The 25,619-nt window shown below is 44.0% G+C and overlaps 1 protein-coding gene across 1 annotated transcript in view; it reads right to left on the bottom strand.

Moving 5' to 3' along the window:
• The window catches only part of CFAP47 (cilia and flagella associated protein 47), a 643,435-nt gene extending 622,763 nt beyond the window's left edge, over positions 1-20,672 (bottom strand). The window contains exons 1-2 of the mRNA XM_073358068.2: positions 20,514-20,672; positions 8,807-8,958 (exon numbers count right to left, since the gene is read on the bottom strand). Of these exons, the coding sequence (XP_073214169.2) occupies positions 8,807-8,958; positions 20,514-20,672 (311 nt within the window). The remainder of the gene's footprint in view (positions 1-8,806; positions 8,959-20,513) is intronic.
• Positions 20,673-25,619: the final 4,947 nt, after the last annotated feature.

Genomic DNA, 25,619 nt, shown 5'->3' on the forward strand with positions numbered 1-25,619 from the left:
GTGGGATCACAACTGATTGAGTACTTTCTTTCAAAGAGTAGTTTTAAATGGTTTGCTGTCAAACTGGGTGGGAATACCTAATGAAGTCCCACAGGGGTCAGTCCTAGGTCCTGTGCTGTTCAGTATCTTCATTAATGACTTGGATAACTGAGTGGACAGAGTACTTATAAAATTTGCAGATGACACCATGCTGGGAGCTGGTACGAGCACTTTGGAGGACATGATCAGAATTCAAAATCATCTTGACAAATTGGAGAATTGGTCTTAATTCAGCAAGATGAAATTCAATAAAGACAAGTGCAAAGTACTTCACTGAGGAAGGAAAAATGAAATGCACAACCGCAAAATGGGAAATGACGGTGCAGGTGGTAGTACTGCTGTGTGTTTTAGTGGCTATCAAATTGAATACGAGCCAGCAACATGATGCAGCTGCAAAAAAGGCTAGTGTCATTCTGGGTTGTGTGAACAGGAATGCTGTAAGACATGGGAGGTAACTGTCCCACTCTACTTGGCAGTGGTGAGGCCTCAGTTGGAATACTGTGTCCAATTTTAGCTGCCACATTTTGGGAAAGATGTGGACAAATTGGAAAGAGGCCAAAGGAGAGCAACAAAAATGATAAAAGATTTAGAAAACCCTGACCTACGAAAGGTTAAAAAAAACTGGTCATGTTTAGTCTGAGAAAAGAAGGGCAGGAGGAGACAGATAGCCTCCAAATACATTAAGTGCAGTTATAAAGAGGACTGTGAAAAATTGTTTTCCCACATTCACTGAAGGTAGGTTAAGAAATAATGGGCTTAATCTGCAGCCATGGAAATGAAGGTTACATATTAGGAACAACTTTCTAACTATAAGCATAGTTAAACCCTGGAATAGACTTCCAAGGGAGGTTTTTTTTTTAAGAACATGGAATCTCCACCACTGGAGGTTTTTTAAGAATATGTTGGACAGACACCTCTCAGGGATGGTGCTGGTTTACTTTGTCCTGCAACAGTGCAGGGGGCTAGATGACTTCCTGAAGTCCCTTCCACTCTACTTTTCTATGATTCTATGACTCCCCAACCAAAGTGAATGGGGCTTCACAGGAGCAGAGCAGTCTGCCAACGCACAGTCCATTACCAGATCAGAGCTTAACTTTACTACAAGAGACAACAAGTGGATCCAATGAACAGACAGGAGAGAGCACAGAGGTATCAGTGAGACTATTATGATTAGTATAATAAGCAGTGGTCACAGTTATGTGAAGAATGGAAGGGGAATTTTCTGAAATGGACACATTCTGTAAATGCCAATATTTTAAAATCAATTAACTATTACGGTTTTTATATCCCCACCTCCAAAAAAGGTAACTTACCAGTGATATAGTTCTGTGTTGGGACCAGTGTTGACCTTCCTGTGTTTAGAATGAGGCCTAGACAGTTGTGTAAGTGCAGTGTGATATGTATGTGAGAAAAGACTTCTTCCCTTGGACCCGCGCCTGAGTAGCAAGGCATCCAGATAGAGGAAGACATGAATTCCCTTCTTCCTGAAGTATGCTGTCAACTCTGACCATACATTTGGTAAAACTCCTGGGGGCAGAAGACAGCCCAAAGGGAAGAACTGTGTACTGAAAACAGTGGTTTGCTGTGATGAACCAGAGAAATCTTCCATGGCTTGGGAAAAATCGCCACATGGAAGTAAGCATCCTGAAGGTTCTGAGCAGTCATTCCGAGTCAACACAGGGAGAATAGTTGACAAGATGACCATACGCAACCTCATGTATCTGATTTATTTGAGGAGGCTGTGGACGTCGAGAACAAGTCTTACTTCCTGGTTCCCAAACCAAAGAGAGAGTACCGGGAATAGAAGCCCTGACACTGGTGTTCCAGAAGAACTTGCTCCACCACTCCCAAGGACAGCAAGGAGCAGTCCTGCTCAAGGAGCAATATCTCATGAGAGGAGTCCCTGAAGAGGGATAGGGGGAGAAGAGTGGAGAGGAACTAGATAGTATAGCCTGATGTGATGGTGCTTAGGACCCAGCTGTCGTCGAGTCCCAGATATTGTAGAAGTGAGCTAACCTGTCCCCAAATGGAGGCAGGGTAAGGGGAGTGATGACCAGACCACTACTCTGGACCAAGGAGTCAAAGTTGTCACTTGGAGGCGCCAGGGGAGGCTGTGTCAATTGGCTGAACTCCAGACCTGACTGCCTCCTCTGGGACCTATGGCCCTTTGTGGGGCTATCCCTCTGTCACCAGGGAGGAAAAGGCTGCCCAAAGGTGCACTGTGGACAGTATTATTGTTGCTGTTGGTCACCTAAGTAGCACAGCTGCACTGACGGTGTATGCACCCCCAAGGAACGTAGAATGGCCCTAGAATCCTCAAAGATATGCAAGATCTCATCCGTCTTACCTAAAAAGAACACCTGGTCATCAAAGGGCAAATCCTGTATGGTCTGCTGCACACTGGGAGCAATGCCCAAATTCTGCAACCAGGGTGTCCTTCTCCTGGTCACTACAGAAGACGTAACTCTGGTTGAAGTGCCCAAATGTCTGTTTCTTGAATGATCTACAGATCAATCACAGCTCCTTGATGTGGACTTCGCCCAAACACAACAAGAACTGTGCATGCAGATTGTTGCTAGGGATTGTTCCCCCACAAGATGGATAATATTTAAACTCAGTGAGGGCAACATGCAGAAACACTTAACTAAATACAACTAACACTAATCTAACTACACTATGGGTACTGTTAACTATATATAACTAGTAAAAAAAAACCACCTGAACTAATGAGAGAATGTGAGGTTAAGACTACACAGAGCTCCAACTCCAGCCACAAGCAGTACAAAGGAACTGAAGGAGATTGGGGCCGTGTTGACTCTTATAGCCAGGAGAGTGGCTATGGCCAAAAGGTGTGAATCTCACCCCTCCTCATGGACTGCTCTGCAAAATTCTCTGGTCCCAGCACACATATACCTAAGTGGAATACAGGGATGCCTCTACTCTAAGAACTATACATCTGTAAAATTTCTCATAATTCCACTACTCAAACAAAATCCTAGCAGCGATGTCACTTGTTTTACAGATACCAGTTCTGCACCAACACGATTTCTTAGCTGCTCTAACCAGTGGTACGGAGAGGTACCAGCTTTATTACTGTTTGGAGAATAATTATGTTTACTGACATGAATCTGGAGGTCTGATGTTATGAGAATGATGATTCATCCCCAAGTAGCTTCTTAATTGGTAAGGTATTCAACACAACTGAAAGAGATTAGTCCTTTTTCATGTCCCAATACTACCTTTCATAGTTTCTGTTACCACACTGTTTCTCTCCACCTATTGGCAGGTGAGAGAGCCATTTTTAGGAATAACTCTGTTTTTATTCTCAGCATAGCATAGAGAGAATTTCATGCCAATATCAAGAAATAAGGACTTTGCTTTGCTATGTCTCATGCTACATCAAGTCGCAAATTTAGTGTGGTCTGCACCTTATACTTTTTGAATTAAAGGAAACAGACAAAAATATAGGCTAGTATAGATTGGAGAAAGACAGGAAATCCATCCTGAGAAAATGCTCTCACGGATGTTGCAAAAACAATTTTTTTTTTAAATACCTTGCTCCCTTGCAACATGATAAACTGTCAAAGTAGTAAATTCTAGGAAGCAATAAACTGGACTATTAGGACATGAAATAAGTACAGGGAGACAGTTAACTTGTTTACAACTTTAAAGTACATCTATAATACATTTTAAGTATTCTACAGTTCTTCCAAGAAGTTCCTTCAGAAATATGAAAGACATTAGAATCTTGTCTAATTCCACTCAGGAACCAGCTACACTTCTTCTGGAATGCATATGAATCAGAAGATATTTTGTGACACTGAAGAGATTCTTTAAGGGAAAAGACTATCTATTAATTCCTGTGTGTTTTATGATGGAAAGGTCAAGTTGTTGAAAAGATAGGAATAGTTTTTTTGATTTCCTAAAGGATTCTGTACCATTCAAATAACTGCTTAATGTTTTACAACAAATCAAATTTCTGTTCATTTGCTTCATTTTTCTCTGATTTAGGGCATAAGGTTTCTAGTCCAATTGCATATTTTACACAGAGTACTATCATTTAAATTTGATTAAAACCTATTAGACCGAATTCACTCCTGCTTTAACTCTATTAGGAAAAAAAAAATGGAGTTACACCAGGGATAAATTCGGACCACCATCAAATAAATTGTTTCTGTTTTATCATTGTAAAAACGGAGTGCACTATATCACCAACAGTTAAGGCTGATGACTGGGGTAACAGCAAAAGGGCAATGTAATTAATTCCAATTTAGGAAAGTTTCTTTTTATGCCTGTGACACTACCTGAGAATTATGTACTCTCTCATAGCTGAAGCCCTCAACCCTGTAATGCATTTAAGCACATGTATTGTCCCATAATACAGTGGTATAAAGACAACAAATGAGTTGGGGGAAATGGTAGTGTTGGACACAGTTCAATAAGAGAAGGTTAATGGTCTAGGGAGATCAAGTAAATTTCAATCTCATGTTTATTTATCTTTACACATATATTGTATTAGATAAAAGTTCACATGCAAGGTTAACATCTAAGTTTATTTAAATAAAATTTAAGTCATCTGCATGGAACTGGCAAGGAGGAAATCCCAAAAGCTAAAATAATAATATATATGGTATAGAAAGAGAAATATTTAGGCCTTGATTCTACAAAGCAGTTAAGAACATGTCTATAACTTTGTTCATATGAAGCTGCAGATTATGCTTCCAGTGCCGCCTGAGCAAACTCATTTAAAGGTAATTTGTAGATCTGGTCAAAATATTTCATTCAAAACATTTTTTCCCCAAAAAAAATTGTTTTGTCAAATTGGGCATTTCCATAGGAACTATCCTATTTCCAATAATTTTTTTCAGGTTTTCATTAAAAAAAAGATTTCATTTTTGGTCAAAAAAATGGTTTGTTTTTAAGAAAACCTGAAAACTTAATAAAAAAATTGCAACAAAATCCAAAAATATTTTCACATAAATCTTTTGAAAGAACAAAAACAACCCCACTCCCCGACAAGTGCTTGCAATATTATACATGTGTCGTGGAGGGCATAATCTGGAGATTATGGTGCTGCACAGATGTAGCCAAGCACATAGTTTGGCCTGCAAAACCCCTATGACAGTATGTGAGATGGACATTACCCGGTTTGATTGGCACAGCTCAGGTCACATTTGCAGGACTGGTATTTAGAAAATACAACTTTAAGGTCCTTATCAAAGGGCCAGTAAAATCTCTGAATTAGATGTTTCTTGGAGACAACCACACACTCCATTCCTTCTAAATTCACTCTTTATACCTATTTAACTTCAGTTGTAAGAAAAAATATTTTAAGATTTAGTCATCTGTATATCTTCCTTACTAAATGTTTGCCTGAAATAAATGTATATTAAAAAAGCTTTCAGGAGTGATATTTCAGAAGATTCTAGTCTTTACTAAAACTGTTTTATTAAGAAATTTAGCCAGCCATAATGGGTAGTGCTCCAGAGAGATGATCTGAACCTGCCCATATTTTTCCCATTTTATTATATAAAATCCTCTCTTCATAAATTAATTTTTAAAAGGTTGTTCCAGACTGGAACTTTTCTCCAAAACCCTCAGATTAGACTTGGTGCTTGTATCAATCTTCTTCAAACCACACCATAAGTAGCAAAAATTGAATTCATATATCTGTACAGAGAATTGCTTCAGATATAGCAGATCAGGGATAGACCAATGGGGAAGGTGTTTCTCACTCAAAACCACAAAAGGAAATAAAATATTAAAGGCAGATAATAGCCATTTAACTCTGACAGATCAAGTACTCCAACAAGTGCCAGGTCCTTTTCATGGCCTTATGCAAAATATATAAATTCTAGTTACCTGAGATTCCATTAGAATGTTTCTTTTAATGCTCTGAAATGCTGAAAAATCTCAGGGCCACATTCATATTTACAATTTTAGCTCCGCTAAGCAGACAATGAAAATAAACTCTCTATATAGTATTCTCTCACATTCTGATTTATGACGAACTACAGACTAAAATTGCATCAATAAGTTTACAAAGAATACAGCAGTGCTGAATGGAACAATTTAAAAAAAAATTACTTGTCAACAAAAAAACCTGACACCAGCGCAACCAACATTATTACCCTTGAGAAGAAACAGACTTTTTCAAAAATAAAGACCACAAAGTTTATTCCTTCTTCAGGGACACATTCACTGAGTAATATGCATTATTCTGTAGATCTTTTCTGCAGACAGTCAGTTAAATTTTGAACTTCACAATGAAAAAAAATTACAAAAATTCTCTGGGTTTTATGTATGATACTCAGATTCCTTTCCAGAAGTTACTACAGTAAAAGCTTTGTTATCTGGCATGTTGGAGGTGGAGTGGGTGCCAGAGACAAAAATTCCGATTAACTAAGAATTATACTTACCAATGGTGGGAGGAAGTTTGGGTGTGGGAGGGTTCTCGGGGCTGGGGCACAGGAGGGGGTGCAGGCTCTGGGAGTTTGGGTGAAGGAGGGAGCTTGGGGTAGAAACTTGGTATGTGGGAGAGGTTTCGGGTGCTGGATCCAGGCGGCTCCCCGGAAGCGGCGACATGTCCCTGCTGCTCCTAGGAGAAGGTGTGGCCAGGCAGCTCTGCACACTGCCTCTGTCCATAGGCGCCACCCCTGCAGCTCCCATTGGTCGCTGTTCCCAGTCAATGAAAGCTGTGGAGCCAGCACTCAGGGCAAGGTGGGGGCAGCGCACAGAGCTCCCATGGCCATTCTTCGACCTAGGAGCAGCAGAGACATGTCACCGCTTCCGGGGAGCCACACAGAGCCAGGTAGAGATCCTTCTGTGCATTCTGGTCAAAAACTGGTCATGTGGCAACCCTACTGAAGATTTGTATTGGGAGATATCAGAAATGCTGGTTTCTAGAGCTTTCCAGTTGGTAAAGTGCTTTTACTGTAGTAGTATTGCCTTCCAAAAGGCTATCTAGAACCTCAAGCAGGAGGAGGTTTTACCTGCAAGAAAAACAGACAGGTAACAAAATCCAATTTGTTTCCTAGACACCCAATTTGCCATTTCCTACTTTAGAAGGATGTGTATAGAGACCATTCTGCAACCACTACAGTGAATGGTTCACACAGACTTAAAAGATATCCAGATGTTCCTTCATTTTATGTGGGACAAATAGAAATAGTAGTTTCAGCATCTACCACATAATGTCTTAGTCACTCCTTGACGTGTAACTCAAAGTTCAGACTGCTACAGTTTAAAAACAGGATTTAAAATACAGGACTCAACCAGAAATTATCATCTCTTTGAAACGTTTATGTTTTATATCCAGTCAAGAAACATTAGCCAAAGAATGGCATTTTTGGCGTTCACATTTAATTTGGTCAACATTGAACAGTTCTTGATTACAGAACAAGTAGTCGACTTCCTGAGTCTGGGAACAGATAATAGAACAAGAATTTAGCTCTTAGTCTGTTCTGTAACAGCAAAGCAATTTTTGGCTCAGACGAAGATGTGGAACTAAAATTACATGCTTAGTCTGAATAAATGAACTGTAAGATTTGGAGACCATTCTGGGAGATGTGCTATACTCAAAAATTTTGCCCTCATTTAGTGTATGGATGTTTTAGCTGAAGCTTTTCCTATTCACAAACAAAAACATGGCCGGACTTTCATATGTTTAAAGACAGAATGCATGAGTAAGTTCAGAAAAAACTGTGGCCATTTCTTTAATGCACTGTTTTAAATTTTGGGACTGTTGCTCATAAAGTACTTACAACTACAAATGAAAATATAATTCCTAACTTAAATTGCCATTTCTGAGTCTCCTCTTGGTGGCTACCATCTTGATAAAAAGTGACAACTTTATTTACACTGAATTTGGAAGCCTGAAGGAAGACAATCAGTTTCTATCATGCTTTAATACTCGTATAACATCAAATTGAAAACATTTTTAAATGGAAGAGAAGCAGATCAGAGAAGAGTAGAAAGAAGTGACAGATGAGCAAAGATGAAGAAGTGATGGGATAAGCATAGCCTGGATGAAGCAGCCAAATATCCTGCCTACTTCTTGACAGAACTCTCAAAGAGTGAGGTTTTTATCTAATGGTTTGAATACCACTTATTCTGAAAGGGAATCCATTACTGCCTGTTCAGGTCATTTTTTAGGTTAGTAATCATTTTACAACGACTATTGTTTTCAGTTGTTTATGACTGTGGATGCTATTTTTTTCAAAAGCATAGGTTCCAATTTGGTATAGATTATCCTATAATCTGAGACCCCATTATAAATTTTTAAAATATTTACAAAAATTGAGGAAGAAATGCTTCACTATAATCCAGTCATAACTATATGCACAAAATCACTGACTGAAATAGTGAGTATATTCAGGGAAGAAAAAGGCCATCCCATTCAATTCCAATTATACAATTGGAAAGTATCTGAGAAAGCCATTTATCATGAAAACCATCATAGCCTAAAAATATAGAGCACAGATGTGAGCCCAAACCACTCCAGTTTCTTAACTATGAAGACTGAGTACACTTGATCAAAATTTAAGTCCTTTGTCAACATCAAGAGACAACACCAAAATGAACATCCTACCTATGTGACATTCTTAAAAATCAGAAACTTACCTTTCCAAAGAAATTCACCATTTGTTTTCAAAATTCAGATAACAAATTAGTTACATCAGTATACATGGTGATATGTATTAGCATACTTCCCTTTCGAGTAAAATGAAAATATAATCAGCAGTTTATGTACTTTTAAATACCATACCCTATCAGCGGGATCTCAATTACATCTTTTTCTACCAAAAGAAGTAGTCTATCTTGAAGGTCCTCCTCACTGTCAGGATGATATTCCACAGTAGCTGTAACTTGAAGACCAGATGGAACAGGTTTATCTGGATTTTCCACAATCAATTTAAACTACAATGAAAAAAAAAACCAGCGATATTTAAATCAATTTTTAAATATTTCTAGAGAAACCTCTGTATATCAGTATATTTCAGCATAATATGTTGGAGTTCACCTATTTAATTAACATTATGATCAACAGCTTTAAAATTCCACTCACTATTCACCACTGGCAAGTAGAAGACGTTTCCTGATAATATAGTAAGCTAGAATACTGAAATTTTGATTTCTGCAAAAATTAAATTTCTTTTAACACTGTATTATTTCTAGTCTTGATGGCTGAGAGGATAAGCTACCAAATGTGAACCAATGCACTGCTATCTTCCTGACTCTGCAGACATAGAGCTCCATTGCCTCTGCTGCTGCTATTAGCTTTCCCAAACAACAAAGGCAAAATTATGAAGACTTTGATCAGTTTCCTCGTTATTATTCAAAACCTTATGAGTAGCAGTTAAAGTGCCAAGAATCAGAGCAGTTTCATTCTAGTTTTCCTTGGGAAACACATGCACAACTGTAAAGGCACACAGTACAGTTAGTTATTCAATGAGGAGATGACTCAGCTCAGTGGAAAGTCTCCCACTGACTTCAATGAGAATCGGATTAGACCCTGAGAAGGAAGAGGGACCCAAAAAAATCAATATTGAGGGAGTACATCTTTTTTCTCTTTTGCACATCTCTCTTGGGTTGCAAACTTGTCACATGTGTATTGACCAGAAGCCAATATAAAAAGTTTGAGACACCTCCACCTGCCTCCCCTCTCCCTACACATACTCCCCTGAGTAGGGGACATGTTGAGCAACCTAGTAGAAATCCCAGCAGGAATTCTCAGGCAGTAGGGATGGGACCTAGGATTTTGACCAAGGTATTAGCCTCCAAGTCAAGCCAATATTTCCTAGTGAAAGTATGAACTGAGCTCCAATAGTAACTTTGCCAATTTTAGGGAATAGTATATTACATATGTAAACAAGGGTGGCCACTCTTCATCTCATAGAATGGAGTCTTGGCTTTTCTGGTCAGCTAGATCATCATAAATCTTAAGATGAATGCAGTGATGGATTAGCCACTGGGCTGAGGGGGCCCATGCCCAGGGACCCTGGCCAACTGACAGGCGTCCCATAAAAAATCCACAACCAGGAGTTCAGAAGCCCAGATACTTGGCCACCGTGTGGGGGAAGCCCCCACAGGCCAACTCCACTCCCCGTCAGCAGCGCGGGAAGCCCCAGCACCCCATGACCACATCCCTGGTAGAAGCCATGGGGCGGCAGGGGAAGCCCCCAACACCCGACCCTGCTCTCCGGCAGAAGCATCAGGCAAGTAGGGCAGGAGAAGCCACAGCACCCCAACCCCGGTCCCCTGCAGACGTGTAGGGGGTGGCGGGGGAAACCACAGCACCAGGACCCCCTGCAGCACCAGGACTGGAGGAGCTCTCACTACCTGCTGCAGCTTCAGGGCCTGGGGAGCTCTCACTCCCCAATGAGGCCCAGGGCTGTAGTGGGGGACAGAGCTCCTCCAGTCACAGGGCCATGGAGGGAGGGAACAGAAAGGAGCGAACGGGTTGCAAGGGCCGCAGTGGGAGACAGAAGGGGTGGGGAAGGAACCCTGGATGGAATGTGGCGGGGCCCCAGGGAAGGGGCAAAGAGAGCCCCCCACTTGCTCTGGCCCAGGAAATCTTAATCTGCCTCTGGTTGAATGTGAAAAATGATGCACAGGCTGCATCTGGGACAAAGTAAAGCTGCCTGCCTTCTTCATGGCTCAGATCACTGTAAGCAGATCAGGCTTGGGCTCAAGTCCCTTCACTCCTAGTCAACTTCTGATGCCCATTTAACGCCTTGTCAAAGGAATGAATGGATCATGCTGTGACACTGCACCCCATATTCTTCATAGTGATACTATTATATGATTATGATGTAATTATGATGAATTTTATGAAAGATAAGTCATGTGAGGTGTCTTTGAAAAAAGTTATGATTTGCTGAATATGATTACCCTATTTGTATGGTTATATCTTTTTGTATCTGAAGTGATGAATATTGACTATGTGTATGTATTTCAAATGTAGTTACACCTGGATAACGCCCACCAGATAAGATGCGTTCAGTCTAGATAAGTGGTTCTCAAACTGTGGGTCGTGACCCCATTTTAATGGGGTCGCCAGGGCTGGCTTTGAGTTGCTGGGGCCTGGATGGAGCCAGAGCCAAAGCCAAAGCCTGAGCCCCTGGATGACAGAGTAGGTTACAGGCCCCTTGCCTGGGGCTGAATCCCTTGTGCTTTGGAGTGGTGGGGCTTAGGCTTCAGTCTCCGCTTCTGGGGTCCTGTAGTAATTTTTGTTGTCCGAAGGGGGTTGTGGTACAATGAAGTTTGAGAACCCTTGGTCTAGATAGTGAGTGGGGAAGGGCCTATTCAGAGCAATGGGCCATTAAGAAAAACAATAGGCCTGAGGAGAAGCTTATCTCCCACCTGGTGATGAGCCTTCCTGAGAACACTCCAAACAGCCTGTGAGTAATGGCTGCTATGACTCTAAGGACACGTGATCAGACCACATGATGCTGGACTTCATCTTGGGATGTCAGTATTTTTCCACAGACTGGTCTGTGAACCAAGCTTTGAAAAAAAGGGTTCCTGCCATATGCAAAACCTATATAAGGCAGGGAGTAACATCATCTGGTGTTCTTCACTCCCCACACAAGATGACTCCTGGAAACACCTGAGGAACAAAGACTGAACTGGGGGAAGTGCTGGACCAAGGCTAAAGGAATGTCTAGCCTGTAAATGAAACACATGGGGATTCCAAGCTGAAAAGCAAGTGCAGCTTGCCCCTTAAGAACCTGCAGCCTGCTTGCATCATCTCTTAGGGTGAGAATCTGCTAACTCATATCCAATTTATTTAGTATATTAAGCTTCGTTTGTGTTTTTGTTTATTTGCTAGCTAATCACTTATAATCTATCTTCTGTAGTTAATAAACTGGTTTTTGCTTTATCTAAACCAGTGAGCTGGAGCAAAGCGTATGGGAATCTTAGCTCAAGGGGTAAAAGCTGTTGAATATTCCTCTCCACATTGAGGGAGGGGGCAAACTTTATGAGCTTATGCTGTACAGTTCCCTGTATAGCACAAGACTGTATAATTTTGGGCTTATATTCCAGAAGGGGTGTGTGCCTGGGGAGCTGGGAGTTGCCTTAGCTGTAGCCTTCCTATGCAGGGGCTGGTCAGACAGCTTGCATGTAACTGCAGCTGGGTGTGTCCCTACCTGTATGTATGCTAGTGAAAGTGCAGGCTGGAGGTTTTTGCAGCTTGTCACAGCAGTACAATGTGAAAGGGAGCCCAGGCTGGTGGGTCAGGGGCTCAGTGGTATCCCAATTCCAGGTGGCACCCCAGGGGGAACCCATCACACAAGCCTTGACTAAATCATAGGTCACGCTTTGATATATGAACCACTGCAACAGCTGTGCTCCTCTAGGACAATGCCGATCACTAAGCACAGTACAAGGCATATGAGAACGAAGGACAAACCATTTTCTGTTGAAGGGAATTGGCTATGGAACAATTTTCTAGAAGAGATCAGGCAAATCCAGAGTCTGAACATCTTTGAGAAACATTAAAAAGCTTTCCTCTATAGGTGATACTCACCGTTTGAACATCACTTTTATTCCCAACCCCATCTCCCAAAAACAAACTACAGATACCTCAAGCAGAGTTTCTGACCCTGTAAAGTGAGAAGTGCCAAAGTTTCCATGAAATCCAGTAGAGGCTTCACTATTCTATAGATTTATGTGGAAGGCGCTCAGATACTATAGTTATGAGAGGCAATATAATACTTTAAGAAAGCTAAATTGTAATATACTTTATCCATTTTAGCAGTCTTTGAACAGAACGGTCTTGGGCTTTGCTCTCCAAAAAAACATAAAATCAATTAAATTTATTTATGGAACAGCTTTGATTCCAGTCAGGTAATAACTGAGTGCCCATGTAATCTGGCCTCATCAGTAAATCAAGAGGTCAGAGCAGTGAAGATGTGGAGCAAAATAAAATTGGTGAAAGTGGAATAGTATGAATACTGTATAGAAAAACTTAGACTACGGTTGGAAAACAAATTTACTGTTGTGAAAGATGATATAAGGAAATCCAGCATTATGGATGTCACCAATTCTCCTAGCTCAAGTGATGGTAACTAATTTTAAATGGAGGGGTAGGTGCTCAGAATCTCAGAAAAAATAAGACCACTTATTGAAGTGCTTTAGATGCCTAAGTATGGAGTTAGATGCTTAATTTAGGCATCCACTATAGACAAGGTTAACTGTAACCTCACAGAATGATGATGAAAAGATCAATTACTCAAGAACTGAATAGAGACACCCTCCACCCCCACTACAACAAACAACACTTGTGATGGGGCAAGGCCAGATGGCTATAGAAAAGTAGTGGGAGATAGACATATTAGCTCCAGGCTAAACAAATCCCTGGTAACAGAATAAGTGAAATGGCAGCTGCTCCAGGTCAATTAAGATACCTGGGGCCAAGTAAGAACTTTCCAGAAGGCAGGGAGAAGGCTAGGTTGATTAGGACACCTGAAGCCAATCAGGGGCTGACTGAAACTAGTTAAAAGCCTCCCAGCCAGTCAGGTGGGTGTGCATGTCAGGAGCTGTGGGAGGAAGTTGTGCTGTTGGAGAGACTGAGTAGTACATGCCAGATCAGCCACAAGGAGAGGAGGCCCTGAGGTAAGGGTGAAGTGGAGCTTGAGGAAGTGAGGGCTGCTGTGGGGGAAGTAGCCCAGGGAATTGTACATGTCATGTTTCTAAAAGGTCAGCTACCATAGCTGATACTATTAAGGTCCCTGGCTGGAGCCTGGAGTAGAGGGTGGGCCTGGGTTCCCCCTCTCCTTTGCCCCCTGATTAATCACTGAGACTGGGAGACAACAGAGACCGTGCAAGGAAGGATAACTTCTCCTCACCTCCCTTGCTGGCTTATGATGAAAATGGCTCAGTAGACTGTGACCCTTGTCTCTAGAGAGAGAAGGGTTATGTGGAGGGCCACAGTGAGCCTCTGAGACTACTGAAATCTGCCAGGAAATGCAGGACCCATGGAGGCAAGGACAGAGCTTTGTCACACACTAGAGAAACCATGTTAGCAGTTGGAGGGGAGGCTTGTAGTTCAGGTTATGAAACAGGACACTGGATAACTAACTCAATCCCTGTTCTGATTCAAACATACTGTGTGATCTTGACCAAGTCACTGAATCTGTGACTCAGTTTCCCATCTGCAAAATGGCGATAACAGCATTTCCCTGACTCACTGTGGTGTTGTGAGGATAAATACCTTAGTAACTGAGGTGTTTGGATACAATGGTGATGAGGAAGGGTAAACAACTGATATACTGATGCAGTACCTATCCTCTCTCCAAAGAAAAGAGATCCAGGACATAAAGAAAGAATGGGAGCTTCTTTGCAAGAAGCAACAGATCTCTCAAGTCCATACTGAAGCAAGTATGACTATTCAAGCTGAGTCCTGACAATTTTTTTTCAAGGACCTTGAGAAGCAAAGGAAAAAGTTTGAAAACTGAGGAAAGAGCAGTATACATAAGCCCCACCACCCATTAAAAAAGGAAAGCATTCTAACAGAACTTGAGTCCCTGCCTGCTCTGGAACACTACCTCACTTACATGATGTTCATACCTGTGGCAAAGGGATTCACATCTGGATGACACCATTTGGCAAAGAAAGAGGATTCACAGAGTTCTTGAAAGGAAACAATTTGGGGGGGAATCAAACTCCCTACTTGAGTTATTTCACCCAGGAGAGGATAAGCAGGATTCACCATCAAAGATTAGTTTGATATGCAACTCCCATATGGGTCTCAAACACATGGAGGCTTCTTTTCCGCAAAAGCACTTCTAATGCTAATTGTGACTCTGTCACTTAAAATCAAATGAAAACAGTCCCTTTTCCCAATGTCCCATAGACTCCACCTGCACTTTCTCAAGAGCAGCATATAAAGACCCCAAGAACTTACTATATTTTCAGAATTAGTTCATCTTCCCACAATCATCCACTGAGGACTCATGGATTTTCACTAAGAGTCTCCCTTCTCCAAGGACAACTTTATTCAGTTCCACAAGTTTTGAATGCTCCCCCAAGTTGGGAGGCCTCCTCCTTTATGCCTGCAGCATTCAACCATGCAGGCTTCATGTATGTGAAGTGTATCCTACTGTTGACTTCCCCGGGCAGCAGCACCCATCCAGCTAGGAACAGCTTTGGCCAAGAGTTCCCATTCATTCGACAGTTTGGAAAAACAAAAGGCTGCTTTCGGGTACTTTTCCCCCATGTATCTCCTCAGAGGGCTGCAGTGGGCACTGTGCCTGTGTATCTGGGGTCTAGTCCTGCCTACTGGCAGGAAGGGTGTAACACTGAGCAGCACCTACAGAAATCAGAGACAGCAGCATCCATCTGCAGAACACCAACTCCTGGGGTGAGAGGCCCCACTTGTTACTATCACTAGTTATTTGTATTGCAGTAGCACCAGACCCACCCCCTTCTCCCCCACCAGAATTTGACACTTTGCTGATACTATGCATGTTCAGTAACATCTGCTGAAGCTGCTGCCCTGACTCTGCCCTTACTTCAGATTTTAGTCTACTCCTTGCTGTTCACTGGTGTTAAAGGGGACAAATCAGATGAATATTCCTGGTGCCCAGGCACCACGGGCCAATAAAACTTGCCGCCTATGCCACTCCGGCAGAATGGGATAAAGGATTTGAACAAGGGTCCTCCTCATCCTAGGTGAGTACTCTAATCATGGTATTACAAAGTGGGTACCTCCTTGCCTTTTGGCTGTTGTGTGTCTCTCAAGAAACAGTTTAGGCACTTAAGCCACCTGACCCCAGGAGAGGTGTTCTCATTCGTGGATTGCCAGGCAGAGCTAGGTGCCTGCATGCAGTGGGGATTTAGGCACTGAACTCTGTGAGGGGATGGGATTTAGCACACATCCCTCTGATTGGCATCTCCCAGAAGCTGTCTTTGGCAGCTGCCTGTCTAGTGAGCTGGTTTTTGTAGATGCGACTGTGGTGCCTCTCACCTCCCCTCCCCCCCCATTCATTATATGGGGAACTTAATCACCTAACTCAGGATTTGTGAATTGCAGCGGTATTCCTCTGAGAGTATCCTGGTGCCTAAAGTCTAGGCAGGAGCACTGCAATGCTTAAGTCCCTTTTTGAATGTGGGACTTAGGTCTTTTGCTCACTGATAAAAAAGTGATTTTTGTTTTATTTGGTAGCTCAGGTGCGGGAGCTATTCTGACAAAAAAACCACAGTGAGAGGTCACTTTGGCTTTAGCAGTGAGGAAAGCCTGAAAACACAACTCTTCAAGATCAGAGGGCAATATATACATACGTTTGTGCCAAAGTTCAAAGCTCAGGAGGAGCATTTGGTTTGGACATCCATTAGGGGAGGACCTATAAATGGAGATTCCCTATGTCCTAATAAGGAGGAGAGGATGGAAAATGATAAAATACAAGGAGGATCTCATGAGAAACAGTCAAATGAAAAAAAGTCCCATTCCATTACATCATTCAATGGGGAGAGCCTAAAAACAACAAGTATATAATGCTTGTATATCAATGCTAGAAGTCTAAATAATAAGATGGGTAAACTAGAGTGCCTAGTATTAAATGAGGATATTGATATAATAGGCATCACAGAAACTTGATGGAATGAGGATAATCAATGGGACACAGTAATACCAGGGTACAAATATATCGGAAGGACGGAACAGGTTGTGCTGGTGGGGGAGTGGCACTATATGTGAAAGAAAGCGTAGAATCAAATGAAGTAAGTCTTAAATGAACTAAATTGTACCATAGAGAATCTCTATGGATAGTAATTCCATGCTTGAAAAAATAAGAATATAGCAGTAGGACTATATTACCGACCACCTGACCAGGATGGTGTTAGTAACTTTGAAATTCTTAGGGACATTAAAGAGGCTATTAAAATAAAAAACTCAATAATAATAATGGGGGAGTTCAACTATCCCCATATTGACTGCGTACATATCACCTCAGGAAGGGATGCTGAGAGAAAGTTTCTTGACACCTTAAATGACTGCTTCTTGGAGCAGCTGGTCCTGGAACCCACAAGAGGACAGGCAATTCTTTATTTAGTCCTCAGTGGAGCCCAGGATCATGTCCAAAAAGTGAATATAGTTGGACCATAATATAATTAAATTTAACATCCCTGTGGTGGGGAAAACTCGGCAACGGCCCAACACTGTAGCATTTAATTTCAGAAAGGGGAACTACATGAAAATGAGGAGGTTAGTGAAACAGAAATTAAAAGGTACAGTACCAAAAGTAAAATCTCCACAAGCTGCGTGGAAACTTTTTAAAGACCCCAGAATAGAGGCTCAACTTAAATGTATACCCCAATTTAAAAATCATGAGAACCAAAAAACAGCCACCGGGGTTAAACAACAAAGTAAAAGAAGCAGTGAGAGGCAAAAAAGCATCCTTTAAAAAGTGGAAGATAAATCCTAATGAGGAAATAGAAAAGAGCATAAACTCTGGCAAATGAAATATAAAAATATAATTAGAAAGACCAAAAAAGAATCTGAAGAACAGCCAGCCAAAGACTCCAAAAGTAATAGCAAAAAAAAATTTAAATACATCAGAAGCAGAAAGCCTGCTAAACAACCAGTGGGGCCACTGGATGATCGAGATGCTAAAGGAGCACTCAAAGACTATATAAGGCCATTGAGGAGAAACTAAATGAATTCTTTGTATCAGTCTTCACTGTTGAGGATGTGAGTGAGATTCCCAAACCTGAACCATTCTTTTTGGGAGTCAGATCTGAGGAATTGTCCCCAGTTGAGGTGTCATTAGAGGAGGTTTTGGAACAAACTGATAAACTAAACAGTAATACGTCTCCAGGACCTGATGGTATTCACCCAAGAGTTCTGAAGGAACTCAAATGTGAAATTGCAGGACTACTGTCATCTGTAACCTATCATTTAAATCCACATCTGTACCAAATGACTGGAAGATAGCTAATGTGACACCAATTTTTAAAAAGAGCTCCAGAGGTGACCCTGGCAACTACAGGCCAGTAAACCTCACTTTAGTACCAGGCAAATTAGTTGAAACTGTCAGACACATAATGTTGGGAAATAGTCAGCATGGTTTTTGTAAAGGGAAATCATGCCTTGCCAATCTACTAGAATTCTTTGAGGGGGTCAACAATCATGCGAAAAAAGGAGATCCAGTGGATGTAGCAGGAGTCGGCAACCTTTCAGAAGTGGTGTGCCAAGTCTTCATTTATTCACTCTAATTTAAGGTTTCACGTGCCAGTAATACATTAACGTTTTTAGGTCTTCTTCTAAAAGTCTATAACTAAACTATTGTATGTAAAGTAAATAAGGTTTTTAATGTTTAAGAAGCTTCATTTAAAATTAAATTTAAAATGCAGAGCCCCCCCAGATCAGGGGCCAGGACCCAGGTAGCGTGAGTGCCACTGAAAAATCAGCTTGCGTGCCACCTTGGGCACCCGTGCCATAGGTTGCCTACCCCGGGATATAGTGTATTTAGATTTTCAGAAAGCCCTTGATAAGGTCCCCCACCAAAGGCTCTTAAGCAAAATAAGCAGTCATGGGATAAGAGGGAAGGTGCTCTCATGAACTGGTAACTGGTTAAAAGATAGGCAACAAAGGGTACGAATAATCAGTTTTCAGAATGGAGAGAGATCAATAGTGGTGTCTCCCCAGGGATCTGTACTGAGCCCAGTCCTATTTAACATATTCATAAATGATCCGGAAAAAGGGGTAAACAGTGAGGTGGCAAAATTTGCAGATGATACAAAACTACTCGAGATAATTAAGTCCCAGGAAGACTGCAAAGAGCTACAAAAGGATCTGACAAAACTGAGTGACTGGGCAACAAAATGGCAAATGAAATTTAATGTCGATAAATGCAAAGTTATGCACATTGGAAAACAATCCTAACTATACATATACAATGATGGGGTATAAATTAGCTGTTACCACTCAAGAAAGAGATCTTGGAGTACTTGGATAGTTCTCTGAAATCATCCACTCAATGTGCAGCAGCAGTCAAAAAAGCAAACAATGTTGGGAATCATCAAGAAAGGGATAGATAATAAGACAGAAAATATCCTATTGCCTCTATATAAATCCATGGTACACCCACACCTTGAATACTGCATGCAGATGTGGTTGCCCCATCTCAAAAAAATATATTGGAAAAGGTTCAGAAAAGGGCCACAAAAATAATTAGGTGTATAGAATGGCTTCCGTATGAGGAGAGATTAATAAGACTGGGACTTTTCAGCTTGGAAAAGCGTCAGCTAAGGGGGGAGATGATAGAGGTCTATCAAATCATGAGTGGTACAGAGAAAGTAAATAAGGAAGTGTTATTTACTCCTCCTCATAATACACGAACAAGGGGCCACCAAATGAAATTAATAGGTAGCAGGTTTAAAACAAAACACAAAGTATTTTTTCATGCAAAGCACGGTCAACCTCTGGAACTCCTTGCCTGTGGGTGTTGTGAAGGCCAATACTATAACGGGGTTCAAAAGGGAGCTAAATAGATTCATGGAGGATAGGTCCATCAATGGCTATTAGCCAGGATGGGCAGGAATGGTGTCCCTAGCCTCTGTTTGCCAGAAGCTGGGATCGGATGACAGGGCATGGATCACTTGATGATAACCTGTCTGTTCATTCCCTTTGGGGCATCTGCCATTGGCCACTGTCAAAGGACAGGATACTGGGCTTGATGGACCTTTGGTCTGACCCAGTACTTTCTTATGTAAGTACAAATTTAGTTTTGAAAACTTGATCAATTTGCGTAACAGTGACAATGGATTTGGAGGGCGGGAGGGGTTATAATGAAGGTGTTTATAAGACAGATTTTCTGCCTAATAGCTTGCGTTTAAAATGTATTAATAATAAACATATTTCAAAGACTGTTTACAATGCTTTACACTAGTTTCAGTGTTTTGGGAACATTAAATGTTTATTATAGCCCCTATATTTTCTCATCTACAAGGGAAAGAAACAAAGGAAAATCCAAAACCTTCAGAGTTTAATATACAATAGCCCTGCAGTTTACCCCTGTAAAATGTTTTTTTTCCTTTCAAATTACAAAAATATAATGTATGTGTCCACATTTAAAACAGAGTCCCCACAACCATGACAACTTGCTACCTCCGCCCACCCCACCCCACCCCTCCCCTCCCCTCCCCCAGGTGCAGGAGATGGGAGAAGGCGAGAGCCAGCAAATTGTGACCTATGTAACACCCCCTTCCCCCCACCACCACCCTTTGCTACTCTTGGGCCAGAGGATGGGGACAGGCCAAGGGAGCACGTTGCATCAGGGGAGCAGTTTGCAACATGACCCCGGGCCCGGAGCCCGCCCCTGCCCGTCCCGGCGGCCTGCCCGAAGCGAATGCGGGGACCCGCCGCGGGCAGCCCCGGCCCCGGCTCTCCCATGTCCCAGGGGCTCCCGAGCGGGGGCAGCCCAGCGCCGCGGGGCACCTCGGGGGACGCCCCCGGCCCCGCCTCTCACCTGGGCGCGGCGCGGCGGCAGCAGCTGGAGGCGGCGGCTCCCCGGCTGCAGGTTCTGGACGCTGAGCAGCGCCCGGTACCGGCCCCCGGGCACCGCGTCCACGAAGCGCAGCTCGGCCGGGCAGAGGCGCAGCCCGGCCACGTCCCGCGGCCCCGCCATGGCCCCGCGCAGCGCCGGGCGCCTGGAAACGCAGCCCGCCGCCGGCACGCCTGAAGGAGCCGGCTCCGCTTGGGAACGGTCGCCGGGCAACGAAAACAGAACCCTGATTGGACGCGATGATGAGCGGAACTTCCAATCCAACCAATAGGACGAGATGCTCCGGGGCTGAGGGCGGAGCCGCAGTTGCCCCCACCTCACAGCGTCCTAGGGGCTCAGAGACAAGTGCCAGCCTTAAAACGCCAGCCCCCCGTGCCCAGGCCGGGGGCGTGTGGCCCATACAGCCCCATGTGACCCCCCGCCTCTCAGTGCCTTGGGAACTGGGGAGGATTCCCTCCCCACGAGTTATATCATTTCTCCCTCTCAGGGGTGATGGATCCTGTGGGGAGTTTTATATGAGATTTGATTCCTTGTTCGCCTCCTTGGGGGCAGCAGATGGGGTTTGAAATGTGACTCCAGTCAGAATGATACCTCTACAACACAGCATTAAGGGGTCCTGTGTTCATTGTCTCTCACGGATATATCCCTATCAAATGTGCCTCCTTTACAAGAAGAAAATATTTTGTTTTTCTAACATCTAGACCTGCAGATCCAGCCTGGGATCTTAAAATGAAGCTGGGCTGGGTTATTTACATCTCCAATATCAGCCTCAGTCAGAGAGAGTCTGCAGGTGGAATTCAGTGAAGATCTCTGTTGACATGCACACCAGAGGAGAAGCCAGCTCACACAATTAGTGTGATTGTCTCTGCAAAATTGACAAAGTTAAAAAGCTTGTCTGAATTACAAAGGGTATGTCTACACTACGAAATTAGGTCGAATTTATAGAAGTCGTTTTTGTAGAAAGCGGTTTTATACAGTTGATTGTGTGTGTCCCCACACAAGTGCTCTAAGTGCATGTAGTCGGCAGAGTGCGTCCACAGTACCAAGGCAACCGTCGACTTCCGTAGCGTTGCACTGTGGGTGGCTATTCCACAGTTCCCGCAGTCTCTGCCGCCCATTTGAATTCTGGGTAGAAATCCCAGTGCCTGATGGGGCTAAAACATTGTTGCGGGTGGTTCTGGGTACATATCGTCAGGCCCCCGTTCCCTCCCTCCCTCCCTCCCTCCCTCCCTCCGTGAGAGCAAGGGCAGACAATCGTTTTGCGCCTTTTTTCTTGTGTTACCTGTGCAGGCGCCATACCACGGCAAGCATGGAGCCCGCTCAGGTAACCATCACCGTATGTCTCCTGGGTGCTGGCAAACATGTACTGCATTGCTACACAGCAGCAGTTAATTGCCTTTTGGCAGCAGACAGTGCATTATGACTGGTAGCTCTCATCGACGTAGTCCTGGGTGCTCTTTTAATCGGGCGCCTGGGCAAACATGGGAGTGACTCAGCCAGGTAATTTCCCTTTTAAGTTTCGTCTCGTGGTGATTCAGTCTTACCGGCAGTGCGCTGTCTTTTAACGTCCAGCCAGCAGAAGATGATGGCTTGTCGTCATACTGCACCGTCTTCTGCTGAGCACCCAGGACATGATGACGGCTAGCGGTCGTACTGCATAGTCTGCTGCCAGCAAGATGTATAAGGATAGATGAAGTGGCTCAAAACAAGAAATAGACCAGATTTGTTTTGTATTCATTTTCTCCTCCCTCCCTCCTTCCCTCTGTGAAATCAACGGCCTGCTAAACCCAGTTTTGAGTTCTATCCTTGAGGTTTTGAGTTCTATCCTTGAGGGGGCCATTCAGTTTCTCGCAAAGCCACCCCCTTTGTTGATTTTAATTCCCTGTAAACCAACCCTGTGAGCCATGTCGTCAGTCGCCACTCCCTCCGTCAGGGCAATGGCAGACAATCGTTCCGCGCCTTTTTTCTGTGCAGACACCATACCACGGCAAGCAATGAGCCCGCTCAGATCACTTTGGCAATTAGGAGCACATTAAACACCACGCACATTATCCAGCAGTATATGCAGCACCGGAATCTGGCAAAGCGATACCGGGCAAGTAGGCGACGTCAGCGCGGTAACGTAAATGATGAGGACATGGACACAGACTTCTTTCAAAGCAGGGGCCCTGGCAATGTGGGCATCATGGTGCTAATGGGGCAGGTTCATGCGGTGGAATGCCGATTCTGGGCTCGGGAAACAAGCACAGACTGGTGGGACCGCATAGTGTTGCAGGTCTGGGACGATTCCCAGTGGTTGCGAAACTTTCACATGCATAAGGGCACTTTCATGGAACTTTGTGACTTGCTTTCCCCTGCCCTGCGGCACAAGAATACCAAGATGAGAGCAGCCCTCACAGTTGAGAAGTGAGTGGCAATAGCCCTGTGGAAGCTTGCAACGCCAGACAGCTACCAGTCAGTCGGGAATCAATTTGGAGTGGGCAAATCTACTGTGCGGACTGCTGTGATCCAAGTAGCCAATGCAATCATTGACGTTCTGTTATCAAGGGTAGTGACCTGGGAAATGTGCAGGTTATAGTGGATGGCTTTGCTGCAATGGGATTCCCTAACTGTGGTGGGGCCATAGATGGAACCCATATCCTTATCTTGGCACCGGAGCACCAAGCCGCCGAGTACATAAACCGCAAGGGGTACTTTTCGATAGTGCTGCAAGCTCTGGTGGATCACAAGGGACGTTTCACCAACATCAACGTGGGATAGCCGGGAAAGGTACATGACGCTCGCATCTTCAGGAACTCTGGTCTGTTTCAAAAGCTGCAGGAAGGGACTTTATTCCCAGACCAGAAAATAACTGTTGGGGATGTTGAAATGCCTATATGTATCCTTGGGGACCCAGCCTACCCCTTAATGCCATGGCTCATGAAGCCGTACACAGGCAGCCTGGACAGTAGTCAGGAGCTGTTCAACTACAGGCTGAGCAAGTGCAGAATGGTGGTAGAATGTGCATTTGGACGTTTAAAAACGCGCTGGCGCACTTTACTGACTCGGTTAGACCTCAGCAAAACCAATATTCCCACTGTTATTACTGCTTGCTGTGCGCTCTATATTATCTGTGAGAGTAAGGGGGAGACGTTTAGGGTGGGGTGGGAGGTTGAGGCAAATCACCTGGCTGCTGGTTTCGCACAGCCAGACACCAGGGCGGTTAGAAGAGCACAGGAGGGCGTGGTACGCATCAGAGAAGCTTTGAAAACCAGTTTCATGACTGGCCAGGCTATGGTGTGAAAGTTCTGTTTGTTTCTCCTTGATGAAACCCCCCGCCCCTTGGTTCACTCTACATCCCTGTAAGCTAACCACCCGCCCCTCCTCCCTTCAATCACCGCTGTCAGAGGCAATAAAGTCATTGTTGCTTCACATTCATGCATTCTTTATTCATTCATCACACAAATAGGGGGATAACTACCAAGGTAGCCCAGGAGGGGTGGTGGAGGAGAGAAGCACCGGAGGGGTGGTGGAGGAGGGAAGGACAAGGCCACACAGCACTTTAAAAGTTTAAAACTTATTGAATGCCAGCTTTCTGTTGCTTGGGCAATCCTCTGGCGTGGAGTGGCTGGGTGGCCAGAGGCCCCCCCCACCGCATTTTTGGGCGTCTGGGTGAGGAGGCTTTGGAACTTGGGGAGGAGGGTGGTTGGTTACACAGGGGCTGTAGTGGCGGTCTGTGCTCCTGCTGCCTTTCCTGCAGCTTAACCATACGCTGGAGCATATTGGTTTGATCCTCCAGCAGCCTCAGCATTGAATAGTGCCTCCTCTCATCATGCTGCCGCCACATTTGAGCTTCAGCCCTCTCTTCAGCCCGCCACTTACTCTCTTCAGCCTGCCACCTTTCCTCCCGGTCATATTGTGCTTTCCTGCACTCTGACATTGTCTGCCTCCACACATTCATCTGTGCTATGTCAGTGTGGGAGGACACCATGAGCTCAGAGAACATTTCATCACGAGTGCGTTTTTTTTTTTTGCCTTCTAATCTTCACTAGCCTCTGAGAAGGAGAAGATCCTGTGATCATTGAAACACATGCAGCTGGTGGAGAAAAAAAAAAGGGACAGCGGTATTTAAAAAGACACATTTTCTAGAACAATGGCTACACTCTTTCACGGTAAACCTTGCTGTTAACATTACATACACAGCACATGTGCTTTCATTCCAAGGTCGCATTTTGCCTCCCACCAACACGTGGCTAGCCCCTAACCCCCACCCCCCCACCTCTCCTCCCCATAGCTAACAGTGGGGAATATTTCTGTTCAGCCACAGGCAAACAGCCCAGCAGGAATGGGCGCCTCTGCATGTCCCCTTAAGAAAAGCACCCTATTTCAACCAGGTGATCATGAATGATATCACTTTCCTGAGGATAACACAGAGAGATAAAGAACGGATGTTGTCTGAACGCCAGCAAACATACACTGCAATGCTTTGTTCTACAATGACTCCCAAGTACGTGCTACTGGCCTGGTGTGGTAAAGTGTCCTACCATGGTGGGTGGAATAAGGCTGCCCTCCCCAGAAACCTTTTGCAAAGGCTTTGGGAGTACATCCAGGAGAGCCGCGAATGCCAGGGCAAATTAATCATTAAACATGCTTGCTTTTAAACCATGTATAGTATTTTAAAAGGTACACTCACCAGAGGTCCCTTCTCCGCCTGGCGGGTCCGGGAGGCAGCCTTGGGTGGGTCCGGGGGGGACTGCCTCCAGGTCCAGGGTGAGAAACAATTCCTGGCTGTCGGGAAAACCGGTTTCTTCGCTTGCTTCCTGTGAGCTATCTACAACTTCATCATCATCATCTTCCTCATCCCCAAAACCTGTTTCTGTGTTGCCTCCATCTCCATTGAAGGAGTCAAACAACACGGCTGGGGTAGTGGTGGCTGAACCCCCTAAAATGGCATGCAGCTCATCATAGAAGCGGCATGTTTGGGGCTCTGACCCGGAGCGGCCGTTTGCCTCTCTGGTTTTCTGGTAGACTTGCCTCAGCTCCTTAAGTTTCATGTGGCATTGCTTCGGGTCCCTGTTGTGGCCTCTGTCC

The sequence above is a fragment of the Lepidochelys kempii genome, chromosome 1, assembly GCF_965140285.1.
Source record: "Lepidochelys kempii isolate rLepKem1 chromosome 1, rLepKem1.hap1, whole genome shotgun sequence".
In the NCBI taxonomy this organism is placed as follows: domain Eukaryota; kingdom Metazoa; phylum Chordata; order Testudines; family Cheloniidae; genus Lepidochelys; species Lepidochelys kempii.